Below are 20,083 nucleotides of genomic sequence, written 5' to 3'. Positions count from 1 at the left end.
TAAGATTTGGGGGGTAAGATCTTGGGGACTATGGAGTCAAGGAATACTTCATTGAGATGATGTTTGAATTGAATTTTAAAGAACTACATAAGAATTCAGCAGGCTTAAAGGGAAGATGGACATTCTTTTTTTTAATTTTTTTTTTATTTTATAATTATACCTTTTTTTTGACAGTACATAAGCATGGGTAATTTTTTACAACATTATCCCTTGCACTCACTTCTGTTCCGATTTTTCCCTTCCTTCCCTCCACCCCTTCCCCTAGATGGCAGGCAGTCTTATACATGTTAAATATGTTATAGTATATCCTAGATACAATATATGTGTGCAGAACCAAATTTCTTGTTGCACAGGAAGAATTTGATTCAGAAGATAAAAATAACCTGGGAAGAAAAACAAAAATGCAAACAGTTTACACTCATTTCCCAGTGTTCCTTCTCTGGGTGTAGCTGATTCTGTCCAAAAGATGGACATTCTAAGAAGAAGGAACAAGTTGAGCTAAGCCATGGGAAACCACAGGGTCCCTAATTAATGGCTAGGAAAGCCAGTTGTCTTTGGAGAACTTTGGCCTGTGTCTGTGGCAGTAATAATTGCATTAATTGAATCTCTTTTATTGGTCTTTAATTCCATTCCTTAGAGCCCAATGGAAAACTTTAATTTTTTTAAAACTGAAAAGTCCTCTTCCATTTAAAATTGTTTTCAATTAACAATCATTCAATTAACAATTAATTTCCCTTCTCCCTATGTCATATGTCAGAACATCTGCCCCCCCTAGGAATCCATCATAATTTCTGAGTTTAAAACTCTAGCATAGAGAGGGGCATCCTCAAAAAGAGAGCTTTCTTAAATAGGCTCAGGGGATTAATAGTTTGAATCTAATAGGGTGTCCTGATAGTTATGGTCTTATGATTCCAAAGCTTCCAGAAATCTTACAATGACAGGACTGTTATGACAGGACTGTGATCTCCCCATACAGTGTTCATAGCAAATGCTGTTGTATCATCCTCACTTAGTAATGAAGAAATTAAAATATAGAAGGAGGGTGATATTTCTGTGACTTCCCAGTTTTTCTCTTGCAAAAATCCAAACCTAAGAACCTATCTGGGTGGGTTGATTCACGAACTTTTGAGCTGCTTCTGGTCTCTCAGATGGTTCCTGGATTCAAAATGCCCAGTAGGTCAGAGGCAGTTAATAGAAAAAGCCCAAAGAAGAGACAGACATGGGGTTCCATCCTTAATAATATTGTATACTCACTCTGAGATCCAGGGCATTCTCATTTTGTTCCCAATTTGTGTGGATTCTCTCTCCTCCTCTGTAAAAATGAGAGAGACAAGGCTAGATCAGGAGTTCTGAATCTAGGGCCCATGAACATTTTTTTTTTCTTATGTTGTTGTTTGATGAGGCATTTGGGATTAAGTGACTTGCCCAGGGTCACACAGCAAGAAAATGGTGTCTTTCAGGCTGGATTTGAACTCAGGTACTCCTGACTCCAGGAGGACGGGTATTTTATTCACTGAGCCATTTAGCGGCCTCTGAATTTTTTTTTTTTTTTTAATATATGTTGACAAGTGTACTTTAATTATATGGTCCATATATTCAAAATTACAGTTTTTTAGTAGCAATGTATGGCTGTAAGAGTAGTAGAATTGATGCATTGAAATTGTGATACTGTATAAGACTTTTGAGAGTTCCTTGGACAGCAAGGAGATCAAATCAATTAATACTTAAAGAAATTAAGTTAGGCTGACATTGGAATGTCAAATACTGAGCTGGAGCTTAAGTATTTTGGGTCACATGAGAAGACAGGACGATGTTGGGAAAGATTGAAGGCGGAAGGAAAAGGAAACGGCACAGGTTGAGATAAAGTGTATCATGGAAATAATAAACGTGAATCTGAATAGACTTTAATAGATAGTGGACCAGTAAGAGGACTGTGGTGACTGTGTGTGGATCACAACATAGTGTTTACTTTTTTTTGTTGCTGTTTGCTTGCATTTCTCTTCTTTCTCATTTTTCCCCATTTTGATCTGGTTTTTCTTGTACAGCATGATAATTGTAGAAATATGTATAGAAGAATTGCACATGTTTAGCAAATATTGCATTACTTATCATTGAGGAGAAGGGGTGGGGGCAAGGGAGGGAGAAAAAAAATTTTGGAACACAATGTTTTGCAAAGATGAATGTTGAAAAGTATTTCCGCATATGTTTTGAAAATAAAAAGCTTTATAAAAGAATAAGGTATTGAAAAAATTAAAATAAATGAAAAAAAAATAGATGAGCAACATTTCTTATTAGTGGAGAAATGCCTGGCAGGCTATGAGGTAATGTGTACCTCAATAAAATTGATTTCCTTTTGTAAATTTATAGAATTTATTTTATGCCTTTAAAAACATTATTCTGGATAGCCATCAGTTGGGAAATGGCTGAACAAATTGTGATATGATTGTAATAGAATACTATAGTATTATAAGAAATAAGAATAGTTTTAGAAAAATCTGAAAAGACTTACATGAACTGATGCAAAGTAGAGTGAGGTGAACCAGGAAAACATCATATGCATCATGATCAATTATGAATGGCTTAGCTGTTCTCAAAAATACAAAGATCCAAGACAATTGTAAAGACTCTATGATGAAAAATGCTGTATAGCTGCAGAGAAGAACTGATGGAATCTAAATACAGATCAAAGCATACTTAAAAAAAAAAACTTATCTTATTTTCTTGAGGTTTATCTGTTTTTGTTTACAACATGATTAATATGTTTTGTATAACTGCACATGTATAGATTGTCAAATTGTTTGCCTTTTCAATGAGTTGGGGAAGGGAGGAAGGATGCGAGACAATTTGGAACTCACAATTGTAAAAAACAGTTTTAAAATGTTATTACATGTAAGTGGAAACACACACACACATTTTCCTAGACAAAACAAAAACAAAAACCATTATTCGGAGAGAAGGGGTCCAAGAGTTTTACTAGATGACTTAGAGGAGTCTGTGATGGAAAAAAGTTAAATCTTTAAGTATCCTTCCAGCTTTGACAATCTGTGCTTCACCATTCAGTTTCACTACCTGCTGGGACCTTCTTGGAGTTCATAAAAACACCTTTACAAGATTACAAACTGGACAATTAGAAGGGACCTCAGGAGCTATCTGATAGGAATATCCCACTAGCATACACATCTCCCCTGCTCTGAGATTTCTAGGAACAGGCACACACCACCTCACAGCATCCTAGTCCAAGTGGGATAGGTATAATTGTTAGGAAGTCTGTCCTGACACTAAGCCTAAATTGGTCCCTTCGAAGCTTCCACTCCTTGATTCTAGTTTGTCCTTGGGGCCAAACAGAACACGACTGATACCTTTTCCCCATAATAGTCTTTTCTTCCTTCTCTTCCCTACATGTCTTCTCTTTGCTCCAGAAAGCAGAAGTTGGAAAGATTGGGGGTGAGGGGGTAGGGGGGTTTACAAGGGTCTAAAATTGGTATAAGGACTTTAACATATTTAACATGTATTGGTTAACTTGCCTTCTGGCCACGGGTGCGGGGGAGTGAGGGGGAAGAAAGGAGGGGAAAAATTAGAACAAAAGGTTTGGCAAGTGTCAATGTTGTAAAATTACCCATGCATATTTCTGGTAAATAAAAATTATTATAAAAATAAATAAATCAGCCTTCAAAAGCAAAAAGTAAAAATAAATAATAAATAAATAAAATTGGTATAAGGAAAGCTTCTTAATAAATAAAGCTGTCCACAACTTTAGTGGGAAGCTTCAAGAAATGAGTTCCCCATCAGGACAGTCATCATGAGAGGTCTTAAAGCTGAGGTGTATAACTAGCACTCAGGTGTGCTGTAGAGAATTCTTGTATGGGCCAGGGAGGTGAACACGATTGCCTCTGAGATCCAGATGTCTTCCAGCTCTCCTCCTGCCCTTCTGTGGAAGTTTGAAGTGGAATGAATCAGGCATGCTGCCCTTTAGAGAAATTGCTAGGGGTTATGGACCTGTGAAAGGGTGGGGTCCTCTGGTTGCTGGAAGGTGCACAGGTACACATCCCCCAAGGTCTCCACACTTTCTACTGTGGCCTCAGAGACTTCTGCTGAGGATTTGGAAAGTTAGGTGGTTAAGCATCTCCCTGAACTCTTAGTATGAATTAGATAGGTGAACCCTCTTGCCTCCTATCCCAGCTAAAGTCTTTGGTATTTATTTCTTTATACCTCCCCTTGCAGATGCAATACCTGGATTCCATGAATGGGGAAGAACTTCTCTTAACTGGGGAAGTGACTTGGCGCCCTCTCGTGGAGAAAAATCCCCAAAGCGTTCTGAAGCCCAACTTGCCAACATACAATGATGAAGGCCTCTGAGGGGTGTCCCCACCAAGCTATGGAGCAACTGCCCTTGAGGAGAAGCTAGGAACAAGGTACCTGCAGCCCCTGGACCCAGCAGGAAGAGGCCGGATTAACCATTGAACAACATCTGTAAAACACCTGGCCCCTGTTTGTATTGATTTCCCTTTTAATGTGCCCAGAAGTTGGCCTGGGGGGTACTGGGTGGGGCCACTATGCCGCAGGGTACTGAGAGACATGCAGGCTGTCCCAAGGAATTGACAGGGAAAGAGCTTTCTTCTCCAAGAAATTCTGCAGGGACCCCTTTCCCCAGACAGCTATATGTGTTTGCTTTCCCCAGGGCTCTTGGGGGGAGGTTAAAAAAAAAAAAAAAGGCAGAAGGCAGCCCCAGACCTTCTCTACCCCTGGAACTCTTTGCAATGCTACTGAGAACAGATGGGTTGGGATGCATCTATCCCTCCACATGAAGCATAGCGTTGAGTTGGGAATTAAAAGAAATAGAGAATTATCTCTGCTTTTTCTTTTATTTTGGAGGTGTTTCTGAAAGTCATTTGAAATGGGGTTAGCATAAACTGTGGGCCCCCACCTCAGAGAAAGTGGCTGGTAAGGAGTCTCCCAGGAGTCCCCATTCATTAACCACCCAAAGTGGACCCCCTCTTTTTTGGAGATGCTCTAGTCATTTTGAACTCATTCAGGCTCAAGGGGCTACTCACCTCCCAGCTCCCTCAGAGACCTCAGCTCATAACAAGGACAGCATGCCCTTCTCTTGGAGTCCACCTTGATGCGCCAGATGGGGATTGTGATCTCAAATTTTCTTTCTGGGTCCCTTCTTTAGGAGGATTTGGCTAGAGTAGGAGAAATTCCTCCCTTTGGCAGTGCAATGGAGCCTAGGGCCCAGTCTCTTTATATTCCTGAATTGGTTTGTCCTGCCTAAATTCAGAGTGACCCCATCACCAGACTTTTGGGTTTGGGGACCTGAGCCCTCCCTCTCTGGATGTAGCCACCTCCCCAGAGTATTTTCTTTGGATTGGGGAAAAAAAAAAAAAAAAAAAAGTCGTATTGTTCATTTTTTTCCCCCAAAGCAAACTTCCTCCGTTTGACTTGTTATAAAATGAGTCATATAAAGAAACTCTATATGTGTGAGGTATATATCCCACTTCTGTGAAAACATTACAAACCAAACAGCCTTCTCTCAGTTTATTTAAGATGCTTTTGTTGCAAGTTGAGCTCTAGAGAGAAGCCTCCTGTGTGTGTGAGATAATAACACCTTGTAACTCATTACAGCTGGGCAATATTCACATAAACCAGGGCTGAGCAAGGCAGGAATTTGCTGATTAATTTATTTTTAATGGAGTGAAGTATACCAAAATAAACTTTACTGTGTGTACCTAACTACTCCTGGAATAGATGGAAAAATTAATGGAACAGATTTTGGCTCCCAGCTCCACACATTAATTCATATATAAAACAGTTATTTAAACTTTAACCCCTTTGCTGCCCTTGGCAACTCTCTGGCCTAATAGAGCCATAGACCCCAGTCACAGAATTATAGCATCTTAGATCTGAATGGAATTTAAGTCATCTACCCAGACCCTTACCTAAAGCATAAATTCTCATTACTGCCACACCCCCTACAAGTGGTCATCTACCTTCTATTTGGACATCTTCAAGAAGAGGGAACTCACAACTTTACAATTCCATTATTTTTTGAAATTTTTGAAAGCTGTTCTTCACATTGAAAAAAAATCTTTCTCCTTGTAACTTTTATCCATTGGTCCTAATTTTTCCCCAGGCATCTATCAGAAGAAATCTAATCACTTTTGATAGGCCTTCAGATATTTAAAGACAACTATCCTACCTTCCCTAAGCTTGCTCTTTCTCAGGCTAAGCTTGTTTGACTCCTTTGATTGAGTCATATATGGCATGGCCTCAAGTTTCCCAACTAGTCTTTATTCTTCCTGAAGTGAACCAGAAATGAATGTGATACTCTAGTTATTGTCTGACCAGGCCAGAATAGAGTGAGACTTGTCACTCCTTCTGGCCACTATACTTCTTTAAAGAGTGAAATAGTCTGAGATGTTACTTGCTTTTTAAAAAGTTCCCAGCACCATGACATTAAATGAGCTTCCATATTTCCACCTTACATATTAATTTCTGGGAAATTTCAGGAAGAATAAAGACTAGTTGGGGAACAACCAAAGAAAGGGAACTAGGATGATGAGAAACTTGGGGGCCCTCTATACTAATAAAAGCCTCAGGTATTCTCACCAGTGAGGGAACTCAGACATCAGTGTCTCACTTAGTCTTTGTGGTCATGGGATTTATCCATGTTTCATATGTGCAATTATCTCATATTGAGGAAAACCATAAAATGAGTTCATTACCTGCTTTCTAAATGCCATGTCTATGAACTCCTGGCATGTTTGTTTCCTTCCTAGGTGTTAGCCCCCTTTTCAATCCAATGTCTTTACCAGATAAAAGATCCAACTTACTTCCTTGAACACTTAGTGATTACTCTCTTAATTTTCAGCATGTTTTAAAAAACTAAGCAGTTATAAAAAACCATTAGAGGTCCAGGTCCCTGCCTTCTAGAGTCTGAATAGGAATCAAAAAACAATGAGAATGGTGACTGAAGATGTTTTATAAGGTGCTCAGTGTCCAATCTCATTTGATTTTCACAGTAATCCAGTGAGATAGGGAATGCTGTAAGTAGTAGGACCATTTTATAGATTATGGGAATTGAGATCCAGAGATGGTACAACAGATGACTTTGATAGAAAGATACAGTGGCACATACATAAATCTTGGAGGAATTAAGAGGATTGAAATGAACATGAGTTTGATTTAATTTTTTTAAGCTTTTTATTTTCAAAATATATACAGTTTTCAATATTCATCCTTGTAAAATTGTGTTCCAAATTTTTCCCTCCCTTCTCCCACCTTCTCCCTTAGACAGCAAATAATCCAATATGTTAAACATGTGCATTTTTCTTTATATATTAACACAATTATCATGCTGTACAAGAAAAATCAGATCAAAGAAGAGAAAAAATGAGAAAACAAAAAACAAGCAAACAAGAATAAAAAAGGTGAAAATACTTTGTTGAGATCCATGCCATGAATTGGATTTTTAAGGATGAAAATAATGAGTAGGCAAAGGAGAGAGGGCATTCTATGCTAGGTAATGGAATAAATAAACGAAATGAGTAGGGTGTGGATGGCACAGTCTGATAACCTAGAGCACTGTGGTCAAGAATAGTAAGACATGAGATAAAATAGATACCTGGGTCCATTAATAGTAAACATTTAATGCAATTTATTGTAAGAGAAAAACACTGGATTTGGAGAATAGACCTCTACTACTTGTAAACTTGTGTGGTCTTGGGCAAGTCACTTACTTCTATAGGCCTTAGTTTCCTCATATATAAAAGAGATTGGACTGGATAATCTCTAAGGAATTTTCCATCTATAAATCCTATGTTTTTGTTTTTGTTTTCTAGTTAGACTGAGGAACATAGACTTGAACTGGTAGACAATAAGTAGCCAGTAGACTCCAGAATAATAGTCTACCTTCTGAAAAGAAGCATAAGATAGCAGAAAAATCACTAGAGACAGGAGGCCAGGCTTCGAAATCCAGTTCAATTAATACTGAACCGTGTCTGAAACTCTTTATTTCCTCATCTATAAAATGGTGATGATAATACTTTTGCTACCAAATAAATATGATTACTGATAATATTGACATGATGAAAATAACATTTTATGAAGATAACTCAAGTAGAAGTGCATAAAAACATTAAGAGTTGAGAGGTGACTTGTGGTAAATGGAATAATAAAGTCATAGGAATTGAAGTAGTTAAAATACTAAAGATACTACAGAAAAATACTAAAAAAAGATATATATATAAAGGAGGAACACTGTCTGGAATTTGCAAGTGATTAAAGATGGAAGTCTCAGGAGTAGATAGAATCAAAGGTAACTTAGATTCAAGTAAATATTTCTTAATTTCCTACAATGTATATAGGTAATAGGGACAGGAAGGCAAAAATAAAACAATTTTTGCCCTAAAATTGCTTGCATTCTTCTGGGAGATCCAATAAGGTATACATATAAGTAAATATAAAGTAATTTCTGGAGGGAGGGAAAGGAATAACTTCATTCTAGATGAAAAATCCTGAGTTCTAGAAGGATGATGATATCCTTAATATAAAAGACTGGAAAAGGACAAACCAATTGTGAATAATAGAGAGTTAAAGCCCAAGATAGGAAGGAGAAGAATTAAGAGAACAGATACCTAGTGGTTCCTGATGACTTCAAGTTGCCATCTTGGAAGAACTAGATCCCAAGGTTGTAAAAGAAGCAAGGATTATGATTGTTGATCTTTGGCTGCAAGATTGTAAGAGTACTTCTAGATGAAAAAAAATGCTAATATTGTAGTTTTCATGAAAAGGAAGAGAGTGTAGTTTGCAGATTTCATGGCATTGAATTTGATTATAATTCCTAGCAGATCTTGTAACAATATGGAGGGATTATTAATATCTAGAAATGAAATCTGATCACAAAGAGCCAATTTCATTTGTCAAGAACTGGTCAGATATGTATCTATCTGGTACAGACATTACAGGAGAATGCTATAAATAGTTGGCTTAGATTTTAACAAAGCATTTGACAAAGTTTCTTTTGCTATTTTAGATAGGATAGAGTTATGTGGACTGGGCTGTTATACAGTTAGGTGGATTTGGAACTGTTTAAATGGACATACTCAAAAGAACAGTTAAAATATTTTGATAGTGTGAAAGAGGAGGTCTTATTTTTAAAAGTTTTTATTTTTACTCATTTTTACCAGTAATTTTGATAACATCATAAGTTACAAAAGTTTATTAGACTCATATGACTTAAAGGTGGATATTCTCATATTAAATGAGAATCAGGTATCAAAATTATTTAAATGCAATGGAATATTCAGTCAAATGTAAGTTGAAATTTAATATGGAGGGGGCAGTGAAGTGGTACAGTAGATAGAGCGCCAGCCCTGAACTCAGGAGGACCTGAGTTCAAATCTGGTCTCAGATACTTAACACTTCCTAGCTGTGTGACCCTGGACAAGTCATTTAACCCCAGCCTCAGGGGGAAAAAAAAAAGAAATTTAATATGGAGAATATTGTCTTGATATCTAGGTTCAAGAAATAAACTTTACACATACAAGATGATAGTGATAGCAATTCATTTAAAAATGAGGATATAAAACAAACTCCATGATTCATTAATGTGATATAGCAGCCAAAAAAGGGTTATTTAATTCAATGCTCTATTGAGAGGCCTAGTGACCAGGCCCAAGAAAGTGATAGTCCCAGCCTACTTTGATTTGGTCAAACTCCATCTGTACTACTAGATGCTACATTTTAGGGGGAAAAAACATTAATAAAATATAGTCCATCCAGAAGAAACTGAACAGGACATGAAATGAATACAGTAGTATTCATTGAAAGAACTCTGGAACAAAATAGACAGGAAATAAATGAGAGAGAACAGATGAATTTGATAATATTTTTTAAGTAATGAATTGCCATGAACTTCCAGTGCTAAAATTGAGATAAATTGAATGAGATGGAAACTCCCCTGAATTTTCCCAAATTCCTCTCTAAACAACCTTAACAATAATACTCCAAAACCAGCAGTGAAGCAGTTGACCAACGCAGAACAGCTTGGAGGGTCATCAAGGAAAGATTTGTCTCACTGGGATGGGAAGGGAGAAAGGTTTGGCAAGGAAGCCAGTGGCACCCATTGGGACTTGCAATGAAGAGCAAGCCATCAGTGAAACTTCATCCTTGATGCAGACCATCAATGAGGCCCTAAGATAAGCCAGCAGCAGCAGCAAGATCCCACCCCTAGAACAGATAACCAATAAGATAATTCCCCAATGCTAGCTAACCAGCAACATGGCCTCACCAGGACAGGACAGTAGTGAGATCTTGAAACCCCCACAAGAAGGCTTAAAACAATGTTCTTTTCACTCCAGGAACAGAGCTCAATTTTTGCATGAAATGTTAAAAGTCAAAATAACTTTAAAAAATGAACAGCAAACAAAAAACAAAAATCCTGGCCACAGAAAGTTATTATGATGACAGAGAACATCAAGGCTTAGAAACTTAGAAAAAGACAATGATGTCAGAACAGCTACATGTAAAGCCTCAAAAAGAAAACAGACCATGAATTAGTCTCAGGCCCAAAAAGAACTAGAAAAGCTCAAAAAAAAAAAAAAAAAAAAAAAAGACTTTAAAAAGCAAACAGTAGAAATAGAAAAAAAAATTGGGAAAAGAAATGAGAGTAATGCAAGACAAAAAAAGTCAATACCTTGCTTGGAAGCATAAGAAATGAGAAAAGAGAAACAAAACTTCACCAAAAACTTCTTTTTAAAAAAATTGACCAAATGGAAAAGCAGGTCCAAAAAACATTCACTGAAGAAAATGCTTTAAAGAGTAAACTAGCCAAATGGAAAAGGAAGAACAAACGCTCCTTTAAAATTAGAATTGGACAAGTGGATACTAATAATTTCCTAAGACATCAAAAAACAAGACAAAATTTAAAAAATGAAAAAATAGAAAATGTGAAATTTCTCATTGGAAAAACAGCTGACATGGAAAATAGGTCCAGGGAGAGATATTGTACTAGTCATGATAAAAAAAAATCCTTTTTTTTAATTTGTTAATTTTTTTTAATCTAACCTGTACTTTAATTGTATTTTTTCTAAATACATGTAGTTTTCAACATTAATTTTTGTAAAAATTTGTGTTATAAATTTTTCTTCTCTCTTTACCTCCCCTCTTCCCAAGCAGCAAGCAGTCATATAGGTGAAAAGTATGCAATCCTTTTAAATATATTTACATATTTGTCAAGACAAATCAGACTGAAAGGGGAAAAAAAAAAACAACAAAAGATGAGCATACTATGTTTCAATACACATTTGGTCTCCATAGTTCTCTCTCTGGGTGTGATTTGCATTTAGCATTGCCTTGAATCACCACATTGTTGAGAAGAGCCAAGTCTATTACAGTTGACCACATAATCTTCTTGTAACTGTGTACAATGTTTTCCTCGTTGTGCTCACTTCACTTAGCATCAGTTCATGTAGGTCTTCCAAACTTGTTAGCCTGTTCATCATTTTTTATAGAATAATATTCCATTACATTCACCTACCATAGTTTATTCAACCATTCTCCAGTTGATGGGCATACATTCAATTTTCAACTCCTTGCCATACAAAAAGCTGCTACAAACATTTTTGCACATATGGATCCTTTTCCCTTTTTATCTCCTTCAGGTATAGACCCAGTATTGAGACTGCTGGATCAAAAGGTATTGCACAGTTTTATAGCCCTTTGGACATAATTCAAAATTGCTCTCCAGAATGGTTAGATTATTTCACAATTCTAACAATTTATTAGTGTTCAAATTTTCCCACATTCTCTTTAACATTTTTGCTTACCTTCTGTCATCTTAGCCAATCTGAGAGGTGTAAGCCGGTACCTAAGAATTGTCTTAATTTGTCTTTCTCTAATAGTGATTTAGAGCATTTTGTCATATGAATAGAAATGGCTTTTATTTCTTCATCTGAAAATTGTTCATATCCTTTGACCCTTTATCAATTGATGAATGACTTACATTCTTATACATTTGAGTCAGTTTTCCATTTTAGAAATGAGCTGGCTGTATTTCATGTCAATGTAGAAAACTGTCATGATATCCTAGAATGAGAGGGCAAAATAGAAATTGAAAGAATACATTGGGGCAGCTAGGTGGCGCAGTGGATAGAGCACCAACCTTGAATTCAGGAGGACCCGAGTTCAAATTCGGTCTCAGACACTTAACACTTCCTAGCTCTGTGCCCCTGGGCAATTCACTTAACCCCAGCCTCAGAAAAAAAAAAGAAGAAGAAAACACTGATTACTACATAGAAAATATCCCCAAATGAATTATCCTAGGAATATTATAGCCAAATTCCACAGCTCATAGGCAAAGGAGAAAATACTTCAAGATTCCAAAAAGAATTCAAGTATTGTGGAGCCACAGCTGGGATCACACAGGATTCAGCAGCTTTTATACTAAAGAACCTGAGGGCTTGGAATATGTTATTCTCAAAGACAAAGGAAGTAGGATTATGATCACTTACATAGCAAAACTGAGTATACTCCTTCAGAGAGGAAAATGGCTATTTAATGAACTAAGAATTTTCAAGCATTCCTAATTAAAAGACCAGAAACTGGAAATGTGAGTTTCAAATACAAGACTCAAGAGAAGCATAAAAAGGTAAACAGGATACAAAATATTAGAGATTCAGTAAGGTTAAACTGTATATTCTTACATGGCAAGTTGATACTTGTAACTCTTAAGAACTTTTTATCACCATTAAGATGATTAGAAGTATACACAGAATGCAGGAGTGAGTTGATCATGATGGGATAAAAAAAAAAACAAACCTAAAATTGAAGGGTGAGAAAGAAGATTGCACTGGGAGAAGAAGGAAGGGATAAAACAGAGTAAATTATTTTGCATAAAAGCAGCATGAAAGTTATAACAGTGGTGGGGAAGATGAGGTGGCAGGCAGTACTTAAACCTTACTGTGATCAGAATTAGCACAAAGAGGGAATAACATTCAGTTGGGCACAGAAATAATAAATTTTATCCTATAAGGAAGTAAAAAGAGATTGGGGACAAGAGAGGAGAAGAAACTGATGGAGGGTAAATTGGGGAAGGTGGTGATCAAAAAGCCAATTGTGAGGAGGGACAGGCTGAAAGGTAAGAGAGAAAGAATAATAAAGGAAAATAGAGTGGAAAGAAATACATAGGGAACATAAATATGAATGGGTTGAACTCACCCATAAAAAAATGCAAAGCAAAATGCATTAAAAACTAGAATCTGCAGTATGTTTACAAAAAACACATTTGAAACAGAGATAAATATGTAATAAAGGTATAGAGCAGAATTTATTATGTGAGAAGCCAAAGTAAAAGCAGGGTTAGCAATCATGATCTCAGAAAAAATAAAAACATCTAATTAAAAGAGATAAGAAAACTATCTTGCTAAAAAGTGCCATAAACAATGATATAATAATACTAAAAAATGTGTGCACCAAGAAAAAGCTTTTACAGTGGAGGAAAAAAGAGGGAGGAGAGGATGAGTGATGAACCTTACTCTCATCAGAACTGGTTCAACTAAGGAATAACATACATACTGAATAGGAATATAGAAATCTGTCTAATACTACAGGAAAATAAGTGTAACGGAATGGAGAGGGAAGGGGACAAAAAAGCATATTGAGATAGGGAAGGGTCAGTAGCGAAACACTTTTGAGGACACAAAGTGAAGAGAGAATAAATGGGGAAAAATACAACTAGCAATAGTAATTTTTTTAAAATTCCAAAGCAAGTTTTCCTGATGGAATATTATTGTTCTCTGGAAAATGATGAGCAGGGTACTCTCAGGAAAAAAACCAAACCAACCTGGAAAGTCCTCCATGAACATAGTGAAATATACTGCATACAAAGTAATAGCAATATCCTGGAATATCCAGCTATGTACATGACTTTGTTATCCTCAGTAGTATAATCAAACACACCTACTCTGAAGGACTTAAGATGAAAATTCCTATCCCTACTCAGAGAAGAAACTGATCAAGTCTGAATATAGATCGAAGTATTCTCTATTATTCTTTCTTTCTCTTCCTGTCACCATAACTTTCTGTGGTCAGATTCTTTTTCTGTAGTTTTTTGGTCAATTTTTTTGGCCTTTTTCCTTGCATTTAAATTTGAGTTCTGCTCCTAGGATGGAAGGGGCATTGTCTCAGGCTTGTTGTGCCTTGGGCTGTCTGTTGTGGCTGCACTAATGTTGCTTTGAAGCCGGTGGGTGACCTTCATGTCTGGCGCTGAGCTGAGGGGGTAGAGAATAGATGGTAGCTAGTGCTTCCAGAGGCTATAGGGGTCTGGCTGTTTATCTGGTGCTGAATATGGGTCCTAATATTGGTGTCTGGGGTATGTTGAGGCTGGTGGGGCGTTTCTATATTTCCCCAAGGATTCACTGAAACATGGGGATTTGGCTGCTGGTGGCTGCCTGTTTGTCCAAGGATATGCTGAAGCAAGTACTGGGCCTGGCACACATTCAGTTAATGCCTACCTGTTTACCTGGGACTACACTGAAACAGATGGAGGTCTAGATACTGCAGGTTGCCTCTTTGCAGGAGGCTAAATGAAGCTCATGGTGGGTCTTAGATCTGGAGTCTGCCTGGTCCCCTGGCTACACAGAGGAAGTAGGGGATCCTAGTGTTGGTATTTGCCTGCTCCACCACACTGGGCTTCAGTATCTACCACTGCTTTCTTGAGGAGGGGCCTGCCACTGGCTTGCTAGGTTGCTTTCTATCCTGGACTTCACCCTTTTATCCAAGTAAGATAAATTCCTTGGGTTAAATAATTGTTTCACCCCCTCTTTTTAAAAAAATATTTTTATTATAGCTTTTTATGTACAAAACCTATGCATGGCTAATTTTTACAACATTGACCCTTGCAAAACCTTCTGTTCCAACTTTTCCCCTTCTTTCTCCTACCCCCTACCCTAGATGGCAGGTAGTACCATACATGTTAAATATGTTAAAGTACATGTTGAATATAATATATGTATGCATATTTTTATAGTTATCTTGTTGCACAGGAAAGATTGGATTTAGAAAGAAGGTAAAAATAACCTGAGAAGAAAAAAAACAAAAATTGCAAGTAAACATTAACAGAAAGAGTGGAAATGTTATGTTGTGGTCCATACTCATTTCCCAGTGTCCTTTCTCTGGGTTTAGCTGGTTCTGTTCATTACAGATCACTTTGTATGGGATGTAAAAAGATCTTACCCAAAATGACTACTCAGAGATCACTCAAAGTAGAAGGCAGATTGTTTATTATAGTGTCTCATGAGAGGCAGGGCAGCCCCATCAAGAAATAAACTCACAGTAGGAGGCCCACTCCCTTGAGAGTGTGCGCAGTTTTTATACATTTCAGACAAAAAAAAAATCCCAGAAATCCCGTCCTCTATAAGTTACTGTTGGTTACACAAGTCTTTATTCCCTTATTTGGCTAGTAGAATGCAATAAATGAGATAATGGTATACCATGTACATTTTTTAATTCCTTCTTTGGACAATGAAATATAGTCCAGGCCTTGTCTAAAATCATGTGACTCCAGAGAAGCCAAAACTGAGGCTTCAAGGCTTCAGCTAATTTAACAGTTACTGATCAATATGTGCTTGAGCTGCAAGTTCTTCACCTTTTCTACACAAATCCCCCCCTGTTATATATATATCCTCATGAAAAACTTAACATTTTGGTCAAATTCAGTTAACATCTCTACATATTGCTTGTTAATCTCCTCATTCAGATCATCCCCGGCTACTGCCTCCTATACCTTTTTTTGTAAAATCATCATTTTAACAGCATCCTCTGTATGTAAGATTCTTCCCCCCCCCCCCAGGCTGGGGTTAAGTGACTTGCCCAGGGTCACACAGCTAGGAAGTGTTGTGTCTGAGACTACATTTGAACTCGGGTCCTCCTGAATTCAAGGCTGGTGCTCTATCCACTATGCCACCTAGCCGCCCCCTGTATGTAAGATTCTTGACAGTGATCTTTGAACTATTCTTGTTGCTAATGTAATTATAGAAAAATACCACTGATTACAATGTCTATACCATAAGAGCTGTTTCCACTAGCTACCATCAAACCAAGACCACCAACTCTTTATGAAGGAAGATTTCCAAACTTGTACAGGCACATGAATTATCCTGCGAATGCCCTTAGTAATTTCTTTTACTACTTGTCTGTTGTCATCAATTTGCATACAACAGGTGGACAGGTTTTGTTTCCCACAGACCCTTCCTTCCTCTGCTAACAGATAATCTAAAACTAATCTATGTTATAAAACAGCTTCCCTTGTCTGGGTGGCTTGATCGGCTAATAGATCAAGGGCCTGAGCAATTTGGTTAGTTGTTTCTCCTAAGACTGCTTACAGTCAAATTAATCTGTTTTTTTACATATATATACTAGGGCCCATGTCACTGGTCCATATTCCTTGATAATCTGTGCTAGGAGCCAAGCATCTCCTCACCCATTAGCATCACCAGTTTGCCCTCATTACCCTCTAATTAATGCTGGTGGACATAATTAAGCACTGACCCATCATTACAAACAATATTTGACTTGTTCCATCTGTTTTTATACTCATTCCAATCTATGATATCTACCCTCTGTGGTCAATGAGTCCATTCACATTTACTTTCTCCTATCCATGGTCCTGCACCTATTTGATTTAGGTGACCCAACAAGGTACCCCAGATCAATACCACTATCAAGATTTTACATGCACAGTTCATCAGTTCCTTTTAAATGTTTGTCTCAGCTTGTTTTCTGGATTCATTTTGGAAGTCCATACCCTCGGAGTATCCACCCGTCCATTATTCTAGTATGCCGAGTCCATCCTCTTTCCTGTGTAGCACTGCTGTATCTGATGTCAAGAGGAATTGTCCTTTCCAGCTCAGGGTCAGCTTGTCCTCCTTCCACATCTGAACCAAGGTCCAGTCTCCAAGCTAGAACTTATGCACTGTGAATGCTAAGGGAGGAGTCTTAGCAATAAGCCCTCTTAGTTGTTAGGTTTTCAGATGTTGCAGTAAAGACATGACATATTTTCCTTAAAAACAAATCCTTGGTTTCAAACATTGGATCCAAGGAAGAATTTTGAATCCCTTTTGGATAAGGGTGACCATACAATAATTCATAAGGTGATAATCCCACATCCCTTTGGGGTTTTATTCTTTTTTAATAAAGGCACTTGGTCCAGGGCAATTGTGTCTCTAACTCCAATTTAGGTCAGTTGCTGTTTAATTTCCTTATTCATTCTTTCCACTTTACCTGATGAAGGCGGATGCCATGGGGTGTGTAAGTCCCATGATATTTCTAGAGCTTGGGCCACAGATAGGAGGATCTTAGCTGTGAAATGGGTACCTTGGTCCGAATCTACCTGCTTCACCAACTCATACCCTGGAATGATAAGCTCAAGGAATACTTTTGCAACTGCTGAGACAGTTGCCCTAGGAAGGGGAAAGGCCTCCACCCCTAAGGTCAGGTGGTCTACTACGAACAACAGGTATTTGAGATGCCCCAATCTTTTCCTCAAGTAATTTACAGGATCTATTTTTTTTCCCTTCACTTATACAATGACCTAAATATTTTATTTCACGTTTCACAAATTGCAATTTGTCTTGAGAAATTCTCAGTCCCTGTGCTCCTAAATAATTTAACAAATTGATAGTGACTTGGACAAGGTCACTCTTTTTCCTCCCTGCCACAAGAGGATCATCTACATATGGTAAGACTTTTAACAGTAAGAAATTTATCCCAGAATGTTCACACAATTCTTATATACCCAAATAGATGTTGGATCTAGAATAAGTTGAATAGTATATTAATCATTTTGCTTTTAAAATACCCAATACACAGAAAAATCCCAAACTACATATTGTCCATAACAAAAACATGTTCAAAAGGAGACAAAAATTATTATTCTTGGAGTCCCTTTAAATAATTGGCATCATTCACATAAACAAATCTGAAAAGTTCTTAAAAACATCAATTAAACTTTTTGAAATAACCCTTTCAAACTACAGATCACATTTATGATCATATTCCTTAAACAAGAAAATCATCATATATAATCAATTAACATCGTGTAACAGTAGCCTGTCCCTTTAAATCACAGTTTGCTGCACCAGCAGCAACTTGATAAGAAAAAAGAAAAAAAAATGGCTGGAACACACTTAGGAGAGGGGGAATGATTCCATGTAGTTGCGCTTCCCCCACTTCTTTCTACTCCCAAATACCTTACTTTCTAAAATCATCCAAACCTTTAATTGCTCCTACAAATCAATCCTTTATAAATCTCCTGCATTCTCCTCTCCTTTTCCCTTCAAAACTTATAGTGAACAGCTAAATAACTCCACAAAACCCATATGTCTAGCAGAGCTGGATTTAAAGCATAACTTATAATGTTACAAATTACCCAAAGTAATTAACAAATTTTCAGACAGTAACAAACTCTGAATCAAACTAAATACAGTTTTGTTTTGTTTTGTTTTTTCTTTCTGCCTGAGTGTTCTTCCAACAGCTCTGTCTCACTCTCATCAGTCCAGGCGGAGTTTTTATGACCCAGCCCAGATTAAGTTTGAATTTTATTATTCTCTTCCTTCTCTCTAGAACTGGCTGCTTTTTTTTTTTTTTTTTTTTTTTTTTTTTTTTTTTTTTTAGGAGCATGCCTAGTTTTCCCACAGGTCCAACAGGTTAGAAGGCCCTCATGTTCAGCTATTTACCCTTTATTTTATTTTATGATCCACCCTTCCAATATCTGCAGTTTCTTATTTATGTCTGGCCATGAATTGGAGATGTCATTTAATTTATTAGACATGCTACCATTGTGTTGTTTCCAATTTAAACACACATACCAATTTAAAGTTATTTTTAAATTAACCAGTACTTTAGTTTGTGAAATTTCCTAAAATCTACCTAGATATTCCATTCAAACTTCTTTTCTTTAGTAAGCCAGGAAAGAATTTAGCACCAATTTTTTTCTAGCAAAATTCCACAAACCTGAGTTTGACAACAAAGTTACAGGCCCTTGTTTACAGGAGTTTCTAAAGTGATAGCACACTGCTTTTATTTTCTCAAAACTTTCCAAACGTTCAAATCCCTTTCAATCTATGTTTTTTTATTTTCATTCTTCTTTCCCACTAAGCTGCTGCAGTCAGCCAGAGGCAGAGGGAGAGAAAGAGAGATTTTATTTTCTTGCACTATCCTAATCTTGAGAAGCCCAAAATTAGTTCCCAAATTTCTTTACCATGATCAAAGACCAATACATTCTGAGCTACTCTGAAAGAATTACTACCCAAATGAATTCCAATTCCAACAATTCAGCCTGATATTTTTCTAAGCTTGCAACACAGAAGCTGAATTCTTATCTCTTACAAGCTTGCTAACTTTTAACATGGAACACAAAATGCAAAGCAGACATACACACACAGACACACATAGAACTCTATTTTCACCTGTTACAAATAGATTTTAGTCTGATATTCCCAAATAGTCCTTGGAGCATCCTCCCAATTTTCTTCCCTTTTATATCTGGGAAGTTCATCCCAGTCTTTAAGTTGACTCCCAAGAAGACTGTCAACTTGAATTCCCTGGCTAACATCCTAACACAAATTCTGGACTGCTTCTATCCCATTTTAGTCCTAGTCCCAAACTAGGTTGTTAGCAGAGGTCTCCGTTACCCTCTTATCTTTCAATCATTAGAAAATCCTTTTATCATTGGGGTCGAAAGCAGTCCACAACAAAAATAATTTTAGGAGGGCTAATCCCTCAGGGTCTCTCTCAACCTAGCCATTTGACTCCCAGACTCCCAAGAGCTTACCTTGAGTTTACATGTGTAATCTTTTTCAGACTGCACTGCCGGCCAACAGGACTCTGCTTCCTTCAGTCTTCAATTCTGCTTTTCACTGAGTACCTCTGCCTTGGGTCGTTGTTTAAGAGGGGAGGGAAGCTACACACCCAGAGCCAGAGACTACAGAGAAAACTACTCTCTGGGTCCTGTTTGGGGTGAATAGCCGTCTCCCCCAAAGACCGCATCCTGGATGAGCTCCCAACTGTGTGGAACGTAAAAAGACCC

General features: G+C 37.3%; 1 protein-coding gene and 1 long non-coding RNA gene across 3 annotated transcripts in view; one reads left to right on the top strand and one right to left on the bottom strand.

Annotated features, from left to right (window-relative positions):
* UQCC1 (ubiquinol-cytochrome c reductase complex assembly factor 1) overlaps positions 1-5,727 on the top strand; it is a 130,987-nt gene extending 125,260 nt beyond the window's left edge. For both annotated transcript variants that reach the window (XM_074292485.1, XM_074292484.1), the window contains exon 10: positions 4,222-5,727. In XM_074292485.1, coding sequence (XP_074148586.1) covers positions 4,222-4,356 — 135 coding nt within the window. In that variant the 3' untranslated portion in view covers positions 4,357-5,727. The remainder of the gene's footprint in view (positions 1-4,221) is intronic.
* On the bottom strand, positions 273-19,942 carry LOC141557193 (uncharacterized). Its single transcript, XR_012486728.1, has 3 exons — positions 19,829-19,942; positions 1,255-1,312; positions 273-383 (listed from the first exon to the last, which is right to left on the bottom strand). It is a non-coding gene; the product is annotated as an uncharacterized LOC141557193 (long non-coding RNA).
* Between the last annotated feature and the right edge of the window lie 141 nt (positions 19,943-20,083).

Source organism: Sminthopsis crassicaudata, chromosome 2, assembly GCF_048593235.1.
Source record: "Sminthopsis crassicaudata isolate SCR6 chromosome 2, ASM4859323v1, whole genome shotgun sequence".
Classification (NCBI taxonomy): domain Eukaryota; kingdom Metazoa; phylum Chordata; class Mammalia; order Dasyuromorphia; family Dasyuridae; genus Sminthopsis; species Sminthopsis crassicaudata.
Note: the sequence above shows the minus strand (reverse complement) of the source record. Positions and strands in the feature narration are given on the sequence as shown.